The sequence below is a fragment of the Macaca nemestrina genome, chromosome X, assembly GCF_043159975.1.
Source record: "Macaca nemestrina isolate mMacNem1 chromosome X, mMacNem.hap1, whole genome shotgun sequence".
Taxonomy (NCBI): Eukaryota; Metazoa; Chordata; class Mammalia; order Primates; family Cercopithecidae; genus Macaca; species Macaca nemestrina.
Window position 1 is genome coordinate 84,678,795 of NC_092145.1, and position 16,022 is coordinate 84,694,816.

At 48.7% G+C, this 16,022-nt stretch overlaps 1 protein-coding gene across 6 annotated transcripts in view; it reads right to left on the reverse strand.

The window, feature by feature from the left end:
• Positions 1 to 1,789: 1,789 nt before the first annotated feature.
• LOC105476675 (ectodysplasin A) overlaps positions 1,790 to 16,022 on the reverse strand; it is a 438,014-nt gene continuing 423,781 nt past the window's right edge. Inside the window, exons 4-8 of one of the 6 annotated variants that reach the window (XM_011732814.2) lie at positions 13,300 to 13,479; positions 11,804 to 11,838; positions 10,822 to 10,873; positions 7,799 to 7,914; positions 1,790 to 5,909 (exon numbers count right to left, since the gene is read on the reverse strand). In XM_011732814.2, coding sequence (XP_011731116.1) covers positions 5,658 to 5,909; positions 7,799 to 7,914; positions 10,822 to 10,873; positions 11,804 to 11,838; positions 13,300 to 13,479 — 635 coding nt within the window. In that variant the 3' untranslated portion in view covers positions 1,790 to 5,657. Of the gene's footprint in view, positions 5,910 to 6,777; positions 7,211 to 7,792; positions 7,924 to 10,821; positions 10,874 to 11,803; positions 11,839 to 13,299; positions 13,480 to 16,022 lie in introns of those variants that run through there. The other 5 variants (XM_011732812.2, XM_011732811.2, XM_011732813.2 and 2 more) reach the window with 5 other exon arrangements.

Consider the following 16,022-nt stretch of genomic DNA (forward strand, 5'->3'; position numbering starts at 1 on the left):
ACTTCAAGCCACGTGACGGTGGGGCAATCAGTCACCTCTGAGCCTCCTTTCTTCATCTATAAAATGAGACTAACAATCTGTCCCCTGCTTACCTCAAAGGCTGTTGGGAAGATGAAACAATATTGGATGTGATTGAACTTTATACACTGGAGAGCTACGTGAACCATTTTCTTTTCCAACCATTTTCCTCATTTCCTGTCCCTGAGCAAACAATGCCCTAAATACCCTCTGCTACCCACTAGCCCGCACTCAGTTTCCGCCTCATAAAGCTATAACAGAATAGGTTGGACTCAGGCCTAATTTTCTCTGTTGTTCCCTCAGCAACTTGCCTATACTTGCGTGGCCCCATAATTCTGCCCTTTGTTTGAGAGTCAGCCAGCCTGCTCAGGATGGAAATGAGGCGCCTGGCTTTTAGCAGCCATAAAGAACTCTCCTTCTGAATGGCAAGTCTCTCAGACTCTTGGTCTAATGGCTGTTGCAATGACAGGCTACAACATTTGGCTCACAGCCCTCTCATTCCATTCCTCTTGGGTGGGTGCCATTTGGTCCAGTGATTTACCTGCATTACGTTCGTCAGTTTGGTCTACAACATCCTGCGTGTTTACTGCAGTGTGAGCTGCTGCCTCTACCCTGGGTGCCTGCCTCATGTGATGATTTGTATACAGTGGCCAGAGACATGCTTCTGCTTTTCTGCTGTCTTTGTCACTTGTTGTGCCAGAGATTACATTTTCCCTGAGCTTCCATAAAGTGTTTTTAAACAGTCTGCAGCTTTCCTGTGACTGGTTTCCTTAAAAAAAAAAAAACAAAAAAAAAACCTCTAAGGTGGCTAGAGGACCAGCCTGGGCTGCAACACCCAGCCCATGCATACCTGGCCATTGCAGATTTGTCGTGGTCTACTGTGTGCACATTGCTCCACCTATACGATGGCATGGGGGTGGGCCCGGGGAAGCCAAAAGATTGGTGGGGGCCCGGGGCGAAAGGTGCTGGGATTGTGAAAAGCGCCAGACCTCTCTTGAGCTACGTGTTCTTGAGCTGCTATCGGGTCTTCTTCCTGTGAGCCTCTTCCCTATTGATCTTAGCTCAGGATGGATGGAGGGCAAAATAGGCAAATACTACTTTTCCAGGTAACAGCAGCCTTGGCTGGGAAGGAATCAGACCAGGCTGACACACTTACTAGTTGGGTAACTCTGGGTGAGTGACTTAAATTCGTTAAGTGTTGGTTTCCTCATATGCAAAATGAGCTGGAGGCTGGGTCTACCCAAGCTATTTGGGGCCCAGGCCTGAAGTGTATTTTGTAGATGCCACATTCTTAAGCTGAGAGTCAGTTCTGTGTATTGCTGCCCCCGGACAATGTTCCTTTTGGCAGGACATCTAGCCTGCTTGTCATGTGGTCACAGAAGACCTAAGGCAAGCTTGTCTACCCTGTGGCATGCGGGCCAGGACGGCTTTGAATGGGGCCCAACACAAATTCATAAACTTTCTTAAAACAGTATGAGAATTGTCTGACTTTTTTTTTTTTTTTTTTTTTTTTTTTAGTTCATCAGCTATCATTAGTGTTAGTGTATTTTATTTGTGGCCCAAGACAATTCTTCTTCTTCTGACCTAAGGTAATGGGGATGTGGGAGTGTGGTCTGAGGCACAGAGAGGATGTGGGATGTTCCAACAGGAAATTCAGACCATCTTCCTTCTGTTGCTGCCTCTGAAATGGGTGCCTTGGTCCTTCCCCTAGCTCATGTGTGGCGTCATTTGCAAAGAAGCACTTAACATGTAGGAAGTGCTCACGCGGATATCAAGAACAGATAGGGAAAGCGCTTTATTTGCAAAGAATAAACCATTAATTTACACAAACTTACATCCCAGTTTATATACATTATATATAGTTTATATACACAGTATCTCACACTGGATGCTGACCCCCAAAAGCAGCATTGGGCCTGCTCCAGGCCATTCTCACAACAAAGCCCACCCCCTAATATCAGAGCTGGAGGAATATAGAAATGACACACCCCGAGCCCTCCTGGAGAGAGACCTGAAATGGATTAAAAGACAAAAATCAGCTTTATTCTTTGTGCTCACAGGGCCTAGAGGAGCCTCCAGGCAGGGATGGGTCCTGAGGCAGCATTACAGTAGCCTAAGGACTTGCTGGTACTGGGCCAGTCTCCTGCTTTCCAGTCCAGAAGCTAGAGCTGGGAGAATGCCTTGAGAGGAGGAAGAGTTCTGATGAAGGCTGCAGCTACTCCCTGCCTGGCCAGGCTCCTGAAAGGGCCAAGTACTTCCATCCTGGAGTTTGTGGGTGGAAGAAAGAAGATGGCCATGTGGGACAGGAACTGCTTTATCCCCTCAGTCTGCTGACTCTAGAGGTTGGGGCTTGTTCACCACTTGGGGCAGGTCATCTTCCCTCTCTGGGCCTCAGTTTCTACATAAGTAACAGGGTGGAATCTAGGTTGGGCTAGATTCCCTCTAAGGGCCTTTTTAGCTCTAAATTTCTCTGAATCTATTTGCGTCCACAGGAAGTTACATAAACACACACGCTCATACATGGATCAAAGTCTTTGTTTACCTCCAGGGTTCCTAGCTCTTTCCTGTTCAGTAAAAGAAATTTGGCTCAGGATGGACGAAGCGGGAAATAGGCAAATACTACTTCTCCAGGTAACCAGTAGCCGAGCAGCCTCCGCCAGCTGTCTTTTGTGCCAGCTTGGCTGTTAAAGCCCAAGTAGCTGGCAGAGACTCCTGCCATGCAATTCTCCTTCAAACCTCTGTCATCTGCTTGCCCACAAATGTCCTTGTCCCATTCTCCATGCTAGCATTGGTCCTCTGGCAAACTCACACCAGCATAATTCCAAACTGTACATCTATTTGCACATTCTCTCATCAGTAAATTGTTTTGTCACTTTGCCGCCAATGACTTAGCAGCAATAGGGCTCCCCAGCTACCTATTGCTTCCCTCATCATCCCTTGCCCCCTGGAGTTCCTTTGGAGGGTTCAGAATGAATCAAGGGTCCAGTGGAGATCTTATTTCCTTTATCATCCCCTCCATGTCCGGAGAATAGAATGGTATCAGGATGCCCTTTAGGGGCACAATTAGGAAGACTTTTCCTCCTCTCTCCTCACATCTTTCTGGCCTCAGAACCAGTCCTCTTTCAGGTCTTCCCTCCATCCCTGAGAGACCCTGGTAGTATCAAAGTCTCTAAGGTATGGTGGAAAGAGATAAGGAGTCACATTAGTAGTTGTGGGAAGCAAGCTGGCTCCTGTAAGCTGTCTGTAGGGTAATGGAAGGAGGACCTTGCCCACAGTAGGGGCTCCACACATGATGGTTGGCTGGTTCCTAGGATGGGTGAAAGAACAGAAAGGCCACCAGCTCTGTGGGTCCCAGAGGCCTGCTGCTTCAACAAGGTGCCAGAAAGATTCTTCTGAACACAAGAGCTCTAAGGTTGATGGCTGCTTCCCAAAGGAATGCCTGACTCCTTTTGCCACAGAGCCCCTGGCAGCCAAGAGGACAGGTATTACCGTCGAGGAATGAAAACGGGCATCTCTGGGCTTCTCCCTAGAGCCCTCAAGGATTTCAGTTCCAAATTACCACTTTTATTCGTTCTCTCTAGACCTCAAATTCCACACAGTGCTGTGGTATAATGGAACAACTTTGGAGTCAGACCTGGCTGAAGCTCCAGGTCTGCGGCTTAAACTGGTCAAAACGCTCTGAGAGTGCTACCTCACTAAGCCTCATCTAAACAATGATGTTTGTCATATTATCAGCCTTGCCTTCCTCAAAAGAGATAATAAAGGAGAAATTATTTTCCAAATATGAAGGAGAGGTTCTTGTTGGTTTCTGCTACAACTGCAGACTGTCCAAGGCACTTTATAGGAGTTAGGGACAGACACATGCCTGGAGTTCACCTCACCTTGGGTTGCAAGGCTGTTGTTAGCAACCAGACAATGGAGGCCTAGCCCATCACCTCTCACCCTGACCCTTGAAGGGCCAAGCAGTGTGGTTGCTTAGAAAGGGAAGGCACAGCTGAGAAATAAGTACCCTCTGTTCTCGATGAATTTCAGCTGCCTGGAGGAACTTATTCCCCATCTCCTGAAAAGGAAACACATTTCAGGAACAAGAGGAGCAGACTGTACAAGGCTGGCCTTCCCAGGTTTGGGCTGGACCTAGCACTCAGAAGCCAGGCTGAGCCAAGGCACTTTGAAGTAAGGCCCTCGAGGGTCCTACCACATGATCTGGTGGGAAGCTTGGGGTTTAGGGGAAGGTGCATTTGGACCTGAACTAGGGGGCAGATCCCTGCTCAGTGCCTAGACACTGGCTTCTCCTGAGTCTGGCTTCACAGGAGCAGCATGAGCATCTGTGGTGACCATGCTCTGCTATGGCTTTTTGAAGCCAGAGTGAAGAAAGACTGGGTCAGCATGGCATCAGCAGCTGGCCTTTCAGGTAAGGCCTGGCCTAATGTCCACTTGTGTTGCAGCAAACTGGAACAAAATCCCTCTGTCCTATCCTCACCCCTTGCCCTTTCTAGGCCAGGTAAAAAGGCTCTGCCTTGCTAATGCCCAGGAGCAGCCTAGGGTTTGGGAATTTAGAAGGCTGTGGTGAGGGCCACCTGCTAAGAGTCACAAGTACTAGAAATTGAAGGGACTTCTGGAGGTCATCCAGTCCAACCCTTTGTCTCCAGACAGAATTGATTAGGAATGGATGAAAAACATTTGTACTGTTTAATAAACGAAAAATTCTCTTTGTGCCCAGGTAAGCTAAAGAATATCCTAGACTCACATGAGCACAGGTCCCAGGTTAGGCACCTGTCTCAGACAGAGGTAGGCTCTGTGGAGAAAGAAGGCAGGAGTTCTAGTCAGGCTGGGAATGGGGGCAACTAGGTGACCCCAGGGAGTTTTCTGAGTGTGGAGCACAGCTGTAAATAAAATGAGAGACGTGTGACCCAAGTACGGATTCAGGGTCTTATGCGGGCAGGTTTGTGGCCATTCCCTGTGATTGTTCCAAGGCAGAGCAAACTTCCCCTTCCCAAAGCCCAGCAAGCTGCCACAATGTAGCTGTCAGCCGGAGTGGGAAGAACACTCCGACCCTCCTGCAGGCCACAGTATAGAGCAGAAAGAACATCCCCACTGCCAAGGATGCTCTCTTGGCAGGTTTCTCTCATGGTCTCTTGCCAAAAGCACCTGCCTTTTCCCTCTCTGGCCTTCTCAGGCTGCAATGCTACCTTCCCACTCCGCCCCCACCACCACCCTACCCAAGAGAGGAGCAGCAGCCCCTTGGGGTCAGATGTCCACCCCCAGAGTCTGGAGTGCACCTCTGCTCTCTCTGGCCTGCTGCCCTGGATCCTCATTTTAGTGCAACAAACAATAGATCTGACAACAGGGACCTCGGGGTTGAAGAGTCATGCCATAAGCCAGTCAACATGGAACCAAAGAAGGTTCTGCTTCATGTAAACCCTGGGGCTCCATCAACTGTCCTGTTAACTCAAGGTCATTCTGGAAAGTCAAGCAGGCCTTGTCACCCTGGAGTCACTGGGGAATAAATAGCACTGAGGCATTTCTCTCTGTGGCTGCAACACCAATATACCTCACTCCACAGCAGCACTTAGAGGTTCTGGGAGTCCTGGCTCCCAAACCCAGGGAAGGGGCACGGACAGAGGCAAAATGGGGGGAATCTAGGATGCAGGGGCTTCACCCAGCCTGATGGCCCCAAAGAAGGTGGTGTGCTTGCTCATGTTGATGGAGATGTCAGCGTGCACCATCTTGACGGCGATCTTCTGCCGGGCTTTGAGGAGGCAGACGCCTGCGGTATAGCAAGTGTTGTAGTTGGTCTTGCCCGTCTCGATGCTGCGTGTGCACTGCAGGAAGGGCTTCTCATCCACCACCACCTCATAGCTGGCAAAGTCAGTGAAGTTGATGTAGTATACCTGAGTGAGAGGCAACAAGAAGGGATTGGGGAAGAGAGGAAAGAGAGGGTGGGGGGCCCTCCCTGTGGTGAATTGACAGAATCTTCTCAGATGAGCTGCCAGCATACCCCATGGATGGGGCAGTGCCATGTGAAGGCGTGCTAGCTGGCCAACAGGAAAGGCAGGGTGACAGGCGGATGCATTGCCCTTCCCCTAGTCCATGGGGCTCAGCTGGTTGAGCAAACCTTTCTTATAACAGCACACCTGTCGTAAACTCTGTAAGGCTAAGAACCATGCCCTATTTGCAGCTTCACCGTGCCCCTGTACCCCCACCCGCCCCTGCCCCAGCTCTGACACGAAGCAGAGTGCCCTGCACATAGCAGGTGTGCACACAGTGCCGTAGACACAAACCGACTTCTACTCTTGAGCCCCGCGGACTATTTGTGGAGAAACTTAGAAGTCACTGATTCCCCAGAGAGGTCATATAACAACTTGCGATTTCTTCAGCTCCTTAACAGAAGTTTATTCAGCTTGTACCACCCCTCCCCTGTGCCTGGACTTCCCTCACTGATTCACAGTACCCCTTGAGCCTCCCATTTGATGATTGAGGAAACAGGTCCAGAGAGATGGAGAGCTAGCTACCACAAACAAGACAAAGAATTTGGAAAAGCCCAGGCCCCTGACTTTGTGGCCAGAAGGAAGCACTAACTTATGCTCAGTGGCCTAATGTCATGGGGATTTTCCCAGCCTGCATGGGCCACTCTCAATTCTCTCCTAGGCTCAGAAAATTAATTTTTCCATCCTTCACTACCCTTATCCATCATACCTCACACCAAGTTGTGATCTGCCCTCCCCCACCACCGCCCCCACTGCCCCCACCACGTGGAGCTTGGCTCATAGGACATCAGGGTTATGCCCATGTGCCCCATGGGTGTTGGGACTCTCAGATATCACTGTAAATCTTTTTATGAAAGGTCACTCCCTCCATCAGCTCTTCAGCTGGGAACAGCATATTTGGGTGCCACATATGGATCAGGACCCAAGCTACACCGGGGTGCTCAGTGTGCCTAGCAAATGCTTGTTAGCCCACCTTTGCTGGCCGCTCTCCTGTGACACCCATGTGTTGGTTCCATAGTCCTTCTGCCCACCTGCCTGCTTGCTGCCCACCCCACAAAAGTCCCAACCTCATGGCTCATCTTCCTCTATCTCCAAGGAGCCATCCCCGTGGAGGCAAACAATCGGGGAATGGAAGTAGATGGACACTGGCAGACTTGGGGAGCGGGCCCAGGGCAGGAAGAGGACAAAAGCAGAGGGAGAAAGGGCTGGGAGAATAACAGCAGGAAGGAGGCAAGAATAGAGGAATAGAAAGATAGGGAAACAAATGGGAGAAAGAGGAAGGAAAGACAGTCAGAAATCTTTTTGAGGTGGAAAGAAAGTCTGCAGGAGCACTATTCATTATAACGCCCGAGCCAGCAGTGTTGAGGGGAGGGGTTCTCAGTAACCCTGGAACTGACTTTCAAAGAATATACTGAGACCAAGTTCAAGTTTGGCAGTGGAGCCAAACAGCTCGGAGGGTAAACAGGGGCCTGAGGCCCTGCAGGAGGGAATCAGATGGCAGAATGTAGGAGGGGCCTTTTTCACAGTTTTTCAATAATATTTGGCTAGGGAAAAACAAAACAAAACAAAACAAAACAAAACAAAACAAAACAAAACAAAACAAAACAAGCTGGCCTCCTCTCTCTTTCCTTCTTTCAACTCCCTCCCAGTGCGGTCCCCCCACCCCCTCACCCAAAGCAGGAAGTTAGCCATTGGATGGTCTTGGCTGGCTCCACAGTGCCCCTATGTGGTCTGCACCGGATCTGCATTCTGGATATAAGAAGAGTTAGGCCTAAGACCGTACTCACTTCTACCTGACTATAGATGAAGTAGGTGCCGTCCACCAGTACCTCCAGCTCCCCGCTGCGGGGATGTAGCTTAAACACCTTGGGGTTCATAGTGATGCGAGACCAGTCATTGAGCACTCCACCTGAAAGATCTCAGTATGAGAGAAGGGCAGTCACTCAGTACATGTCAGAATAATCGAGGCAACAGAAAATAAATACCAAGGAGTTCACGACCCCCAACCCTATCCCAGTGCAACCAGGGTAGCCTAGAAGGCCAAACTTTAAGAAGAGCATTTGAAAGCAGAGAAGCTGTTCTGTTTGTAAAGCAGCTGCCAGGCCTGCTTCAGGGCTCCTGGGCTCCTGTCTGTCTTTATACTTCCTTTCTTGACCCTTGCATCTGGAAGGGTCTTTAACCATTACCTTCTAGCTGGAATTTGCCGGAGGAGGATGAGAGTGGGCATGCTGCCCTATTTTCTTTGTTGTTATGGGGCCTGCACAGGCAAAATTCAGACACTGAGTGGCAGGCTAGGTCTTATTATTCAATTTTACTTTCCCAGTCAGAGCTCCTGAATTCCTCTTGTCTCATAGGTTCATGGGTTTTCTCTTTCTCCTTAAGAGATTCTTTTTTTATGGTTCTTCCACACCCACAGCTTTCTGGAAAGCCTCCCTGGGAGGAAACCACTCAGCCCACTGTCTATCTGGAGAACCTTAGGGATTAGAGATGATTCAGACTCCACGGCAGCTGGGGCTACTGACCACCAGTACTAGGGCCCCATAGGTGAGAGGGATCCTTATGAGAGTGAAAGATAGACTGGCAGGCTGCAACAGAGCCAGCCGGGAGGATAGGAGCCGAGGCACCCTTGGCAAAACATCTGTCTCAGCTCCACCCCAGGCAGGGGTGGAGGGGCAGTCGCATTCCTTTGGACAGTGGAAGCCAGCGTGTGAGGGTGGAGGAAAATCTTCTCTTTCCATCCTGCAGAAAGAGGAATGTTCCTTCCCACCATGAGAGGAGGACATCCAAGCCCAGGGAGCCTTTTCCCTTCTAAGTCATCCATCCTGCACCCAAGAAATTATATTTTGTAAGTCCATCTTTGGTCAGTTTCAGTAGGCCTGTCTCTCTGAGGGATGAGGAAACAGGTTTTCTGGAAAAGGTGACCATCTTTCCTTGAGGTGGTAAGTAGACGGGCTGGGAGTTAGGAGGAACTGCCCTGGCTCTGTCCCATCAGTGGGCCACTCTGCATGACGTCCTCCAATCCCTGACCCCATCACTTCTTCTTCTTCTTCTTCTTTTTTTTTTTTTGAGAGGGACTGTCACGCACTCTGTCACCAAGGCTGGAGTGCAGTGGTGTGATCTTGGCTCACTGCGACCTCCACCTCCCGGGTTCAAGTGATCCTCCTGTCTCAGCCTCCCGAGCAGCTGAAATTACAGGTGCGTGCCACTATGCCCAGCTAATTTTTGTATTTTTTGTGGAGACGGAGTTTCACCACGTTGGCCAGGCTGGTCTCAAATTTTGGCCTCAAGTGATCTGCTCCCCTCGGCCTCCCAAAGTGCTGGGATTACAGGCGTGAGCCACCGCACCCCACCCCCATCACTTCTTCTGGTAGTACTAAGGGTCAGCACAGACCACTTCTGAGGATTGGCCCAGAGGGGCTGGAAACAATCCTACTGTGTGGCAGTGGGAGCAAAATCAGTGGCTGCTGGCACAGAAGAAACACTATCTGTCTAGATACCCAAACAAATCTATTTTGGCCTGTCTCTGGCCTCCCTGGACAGGTGGGGATCATGGCCCACTCAGGGCCTTGCGGTCCCCAGCAGGACCAATTGGGTTTTGGTGCCATTCTCTTCCTATTTACACTTCTGAGGCTACTAAGTCAGACATGGAGGTGGCAGTCAGGGAAGTAACTAAATACAGTCATTAAGGAAACTCAGTACAGCCAGTTCAGGACTGACTGAGTTCTTAGAAACTGTCCCCAGGTAGCTGTTTTTTTTTTTTAACCTTCCTTTACCGTTTCTGTACTCAAAACCCCTCCCTTCCACTCCAAGCTCTGTAAGCATCTAGCATTTTGGTTAGCTTGCTGCTTCCCAAGGCTCCTGGGGGTTCACGCATTTTAGGCTTTGTGCACTCTGGGGACTGGACATTATTCCAAAGTGCTGTTCTTTCATGAATGTTCATGTCTCTTTGGGGGAAGAAAATGAACCTTATCATTCAGTGGAGTGTACATACATATCACTGAAGTAGCATAGGGGAGAGGAAAGAGTCAGAAAGATGTAGTTGTGAATCCTGGCTCCTAAACGAACTTGACTAAGAAATATTGGGAAAGTTAATTAACCTCTCTGAACTTCACTTTCTGTCTTTGTAAAAAGGAGCTCATACCTACCTCATAGGGTGGTTGTGAGGACTGGATGAAATTAAAGACAAAGAAAGCATGCTGAAAACTCTAAAGTATCATACAAAATGAGGCAGCATGATTTATTAATGTATTATCCAATCTCTCTGGGACTCTGTTTCCTCATCTGTTAAATGCGGGGATTACGATAAATCAGTGCTTCTTAAACCCATTAAACACATTCTCCCTTTTGATAGACACTAGCATCTTCAACTCCCTGGAGATTCCAACATGCCCCACTTGCCCTGAGAGAAGCAGCCCGTCTGCCCATCTGCGTAGATCCATCAGACAAGAAGAATTTAATTTTACATTGTTTTACTTTCTATAATTTGTATTGTGAAAATATTAATCTAACTACACATATCTCCGTGGTGGCTCTGATATAAACTCCATCGCCTGAGAATGCCTGGGCTAGATGATGTCTCAAGTCCCTTTCAGCTCCGTAATCAGTGATTCTAAATGCAATTTGGGTGTAGCAACTGGTCTTGATGCTAGCAATTGCTCAGGACAGCCAGTAGAGGGCATGATGGAGCAAAGAATGACTTCGTATGCCAAGGGTACCTCAGGGCCCTGGGAGGAACTAGGCTGGGTGATTATTTGGAGGTTGGGGAGGAGGAAGGGGAGAAGCTCCTCTTTGGGAGAGAGCCTATTTTGATTCTTACCATTCTTGACTTGAATTGCTGACCCTTGGCCCTGTAGATGCACCACAGCTGGCTGGCAGGATGAGAAGGATAGAGAGTAGTCACTATGAGTAATGGCTGCTTGCTCAGTCACCGGTCCCATGTTTCCATCCTGGTTTCTAGTCTTCTATTGTAATCCAATTCTGATCCCTCTCCCCTCTCTTGGGATGTTACTGACTACGTTTCTACTAGAGGGTAATATGATTTTGTAGCTCTACCGCTTGCTAGCTATGTGACCTCAACCAAATGTAATGCCTCTGAGCCTCATTTCCCTAACTGTAAAATGGGGATTATAAGAATGTCTGGCCTCTCTCACAGGGATGTCTAAAGATCAAATGAGGTGATGGATATAAAATTGCCCTGCAAGCCGTCAAGCACTGTGCAGCTGTGTAGATTTATCACTGTGGCCACACAGCTGTGGCGAGGGAGGCTGAGATGAGACAAGGCAAGGCAGCAGAACCTGCCAATAGAGACAGATTAGGAAGCTCAAAGACTGGGAGGAGCTCTTCAGGCCATTAAGGCAGACGCCCAGGCTAGGCTGGGCCTGGAGCTGGCTGGCTGTTTTTCAAGGACATACTCTTCAACTCTTCAGGTCCGGATCCCAGGTGGTCTGAGAGCCGACAAGGTGTCTGGGGTGGCTGGGGAGTTGGAGGCTCAGGTGAATAGGTCTGACTGGCAGCTTATTTCAGCTGACTACTGGGCCTGGCTATGGTGACCCTGGGGTCTCCTGTGGAATGAGGAAAAATGATCCTGGCAAGACACCCTTTCCTTAGCTAAAAACATGCCCTGGGGCAAAGCTTTTCTATTCATAGAGATGGGAGGGGGCTGTGAGTGAAAACCCTCAGAATCTCCAGGGTGTTCTCATGAAATAAAGCCTCAGGAAATCTAATAAGAAGCTAATTTAAAGGTGGCTCTAGCCTGTGGCTTTCCTTCCTACCCAAGAAGAGAGCAATCCCCAGCCAACCTGGTTTTCTCGAGTTCCAGCTTTATCAGCAGCACCTGCAAAATAGGACAGGCCTATCAGAGGGCATAATCTTTTGACTTCCTTTTCCCCTCACCTAAGCAGCTAGTGGTGGTGAGCCGTGCTCCCTGCAGCCAGCCCTGTCTGAGCTTTATTCTCCAGGGCTTAGAGCTGGAGGAAGAGTCAGAGTGCACCTCTTCTGTTTCCTGCCCCGACCTTCATCTTCAGTGGGCCCAGCACCCAGCAGGAAAACTTCTGAGTATTGCCTCTGGCCAATATTAGCCCGAGGCAAGCCCCACCAGGCACCCATGGAGAACAATGAGAGGGCATTCCTGTCACTGTGTGACCCTGAGACAATGGCATTGGCTTCTCTAGCCTTTTGCTCCCTTTCTATCAATTTTCTTCATAGAGCCCACTGCTGTTTGTAAATATCTTGTTTCTTTGTTCTCTTTTCCTCTAGGAGATAACCTCTATGAGAAAAAGGACCATGTATCAATATGTCTCTTTGTATACAGAAAGCGCTCAATATTTAAGGAATGATTGGATGAAAAAAAAATCCCCAACTCCATCTCTTGTGGTCATGGTAACACTGCTTAGCCCTGTGTGAAGTACAAGTTAAAGAATCTGAATCCTGCTGCAGAATTCTTGCCCCTGGAGAAATCAGCTGTAAGGGTCCATTTCTTTAAAGCCCCAAGATACAGGGCGGGGGAGTGGGGAGCAGGGGGAAGAAATAACAACTGACATAAGCCCAGGCAGTCTGACTCTTGTCAATGCAGGTTTGGATCTGCATTCATACCTTTCAGATGCCCTTCAGGCATCTGAAGGAGAAAAATGCAAAGGGGTGAAATGACATTTGAATGGCAAGTGTGGTAGGGTAAGGATCTAGTGCAAGAAGCACTTGGTTCCTGGATGGGACAGGCTTGGTGCCTGGGTTTGCTTTATCCACAGACTGAGTGACTCTTAAGTTTCCAACTTCTTGACCATTAGTGACTACTTGCTATGGGAAAAGCACTTCAGACTTCATAAGATGAAACTGTCCTAGGGCTTGTCATTTTGTTCAGTCCTCAACTTTCCACTCCATAGCCTGTTTCTATGCAAACATCAGCATGTGGAGCTAGATGCAGGGAATCAGAGAAGATTAAATCTATTCCCCACTGGAACTCCAATGAACCACCAGGGCCTCTGTCTCTGGCTCATATGAATTTTACTGGTCCACTACAGGGAGGCCAAGAGTCAGGGAGGGCTTGTGATAGAAGGGTTGAGATGGGGTAAGAACAGGTGGCCTGTCCTTGACAGGTTGGTAGATGTAAGAAGCTAGAGCAGGTCAGGCCCTACTGGCTTGTTCAATTCCTAGTTTTACACTGGTCTTGGAGAGCTGCATCCCCCATTGCACACCAACCCCATCTCCACCGTTTGAAACTGCTCTCAGGATCACCCACTCTTGCTCTCCTAAAGTACTTGTAAGGCACCTGGTGGGGTGGAAAGACAGGGGAACTCACCAGAAGGTCCCTGGAGGCCAGGGGGTCCTTGAGGACCAGGAGGACCTGGAGGACCAGGTGGTCCCATAACCGTTGTTCCTGGAATTCCAGGAATCCCTGGAATTCCTGGGGGTCCCTGGGGTCCTGGAGGTCCTGGGGGTCCTGGAGGGCCATTGGGTCCAGGAGGTCCTGCTTTCTTTCCTGAAAAATAGGGTTCAGTGTTACTTTTTTTTTTTTTTTTTTTTGAGATGGAGTTCTGCTCTGTTACCCAGGCTGGAGTTCAGTGGTGCTATGTCGGCTCACTGCAACCTCCACCTCCCGGGTTCAAGCGATTCTCCTGCCTCAGCCTCTGGAGTAACTGGGTTACAGGCACGTGCCACCGTGTCTGGCTAATTTTTGTATTTTTAGTAGAGATGGGGTTTCACCATGTTGGCCAGGCTGGTCTCGAACTCCTGACTTCGGGTGATCTGCCTGCCTTGGCCTCCCAAAGTGCTGGGATTACAGGCGCAAGCCACCATGCCTGGCCTCAGTGTTGCATTTGTAGTTATTTCCTGGATGAGTGGACTGTCAGGAGTTCTACAGACTTCTGAGGACACAAAGTCAGCTCTCTGGGAGTCCCTGCTAAAGAGTTGGATACCTTTATCACACAGCTCTGTCTCCCTGTCTCTGTGTGTCTTGTGCTTTCTCTCCCTTCCCCCCACTCCCTTTTGTGAATACGCATTTACAAAGCTAGGTTTGAGCATATAGAAATAAGTGGCCCTCCAGGAGATCAGTCTGTGTCTGTGGGGAAACAGACACAGTAATGGGATAGTAGAAGTGCTACCTTAGTGGGTAGGGACCAAATGCTGAAGAGGTCAGGGAAGGTTTCAAAAAGGAGGTTACATTTCAGCTGAGTCCAAAGGATGAGAACTACCAAGTGATTAGACCTATGGGTCACTTTGTGGTTCTTTTTAGAATTGGGCTATTGTTGAAGAATGTAGAGCTTTTATGCTTGCTGCCCAGTTTGGTGGACTTGATGTCGATAACAAGAGGAAGCTGTACAGCCTGGCCTTAGGAACAGTATCAGCTCCAGGAAGGCTCCTCTAGGAGTCAGGATGTACAGGAAATGGGGGTTGGGATGGGGACAGTGCTAGTTGGGAATGAGAAATGGGAAGGAGTTTTGGAGATGGGGGAATGGAGAAGGAGGAAGAGGGGCACGGGAAGAGGGGGAGGGAGAGAGAGATATCGAGAAACAGGAAAGAAGCAGTGACAGAGAGTAGAGAGAGCTGAGGAGGAGGCAGCAGGTTTCACTTTCTTAGCTGACCTCTGTAAACTCTTTTTAAAAAGATCTCTGGGAAAGGAAATTCTGTAAACTCCATAGTAACATGTTCCAATGTTTATTGCCCCTCACTGCTCACTGTTAGGAAGTTCTCTGGTATATTAACTGATGTCCCTCTTGTGGCAGTTTAAGCTCTTATTCTATTTGCGTAGACAGAGAAGAATATACATATACATAATCCTTATATATGAAAAGAAATTAAGTCACCCACCAACCCCTATTTCTATAGGCTAAATAATCCAGCTTCCCAAAGTCTTCCCTCAGAAGTCCTATTCTCAAATGTATTACTAATCATGCCCACCAACTCTTCCCCCATTTCCTCCTTGCTATCCTTCTAGAACAATCTCGACCCTCCTATTTCATATTCCAGTCCTTTCAACATTCCCACCAGGATGTAGTTATCTTAAATGAGTCATAACTGTGGTCTTGAACCAAAACCTCCAGCCCCTCCTGTTGACTTCCTCTGCTCTGTGCTGCTACACTCAAAGTCTACAGGTGGGCGCAGGTCTTCTTCCTTCCTTCACCACCTTCTCACAATTTTATGGAAAGTTTCAGGAATGGAAGCCTGTTTCCAGACTTCATCACAATGTCTTCACCTGAGGTAGTTTCTTAGTTTTAAATACAACCTTTCTAGTCTCACTAAAGACCTTCTTACTGACTCTGACTTCCTGCTCCCCAGACCCTTAGGCAGGAAAATCCTGTCCTGATTTATCAGGTCCTCCTTTAAGAAGAGTGCCTCATGGCCAAGAAACCAAATCCTCATGGCAATGCCACTCAAGAGGCCAGTTGTCTATGTCTAACCACATCTGCATTTGGAATAAAACCATGGGGTCATCGTGGGGCCTCTTCCTCAGAGAGGAAGGAAAGGAAGGTCCAGAGAACATCTCTCCCAGAAGAGTCCCTGTAGCCTTAAAGACCTAGAGGCATGAGCTTTAGAGGTTTCTCTGCACTTAGCAGCAAAAGATTGGATCTGCCCCGTCTCTAGATCTAGCCAATTTCAAGATGCTGAACAGGAAAACCATCTCCCTTCAGATTTGGGCACCTTCCAAATCAGGCTTATTCAGAGCCCAAGTTTCAATTCCAGCTAGTGTAGTGGAAAGAACACAGAATCTGTACTCAGGAGATAAGGATGTAAGCCCCAGCTCTGCCACAGACACACTTTGGGCAAATCCCTTCCTCTCCTTGAGCCTCAGTTTCTACATCTGTGAAACAAGGAGCTTGGCCTCAATGATTTCTCTGTTTCCTTATGAGACTGACTGAGCTTCCATAAGGAGGGGTGACTTACCACTTGCAGTCAGGAAGCTTCCTTAGCCTGGTTGTAAGGTTTGCTTCTCCCTCCTTATTTTCTAGGTGGCATAGACACAGAGGTTGGTGCATATTAGGCTGTCCTGGGTCCCAAGATTTCCAAGCCTAACAGTGATTTTCA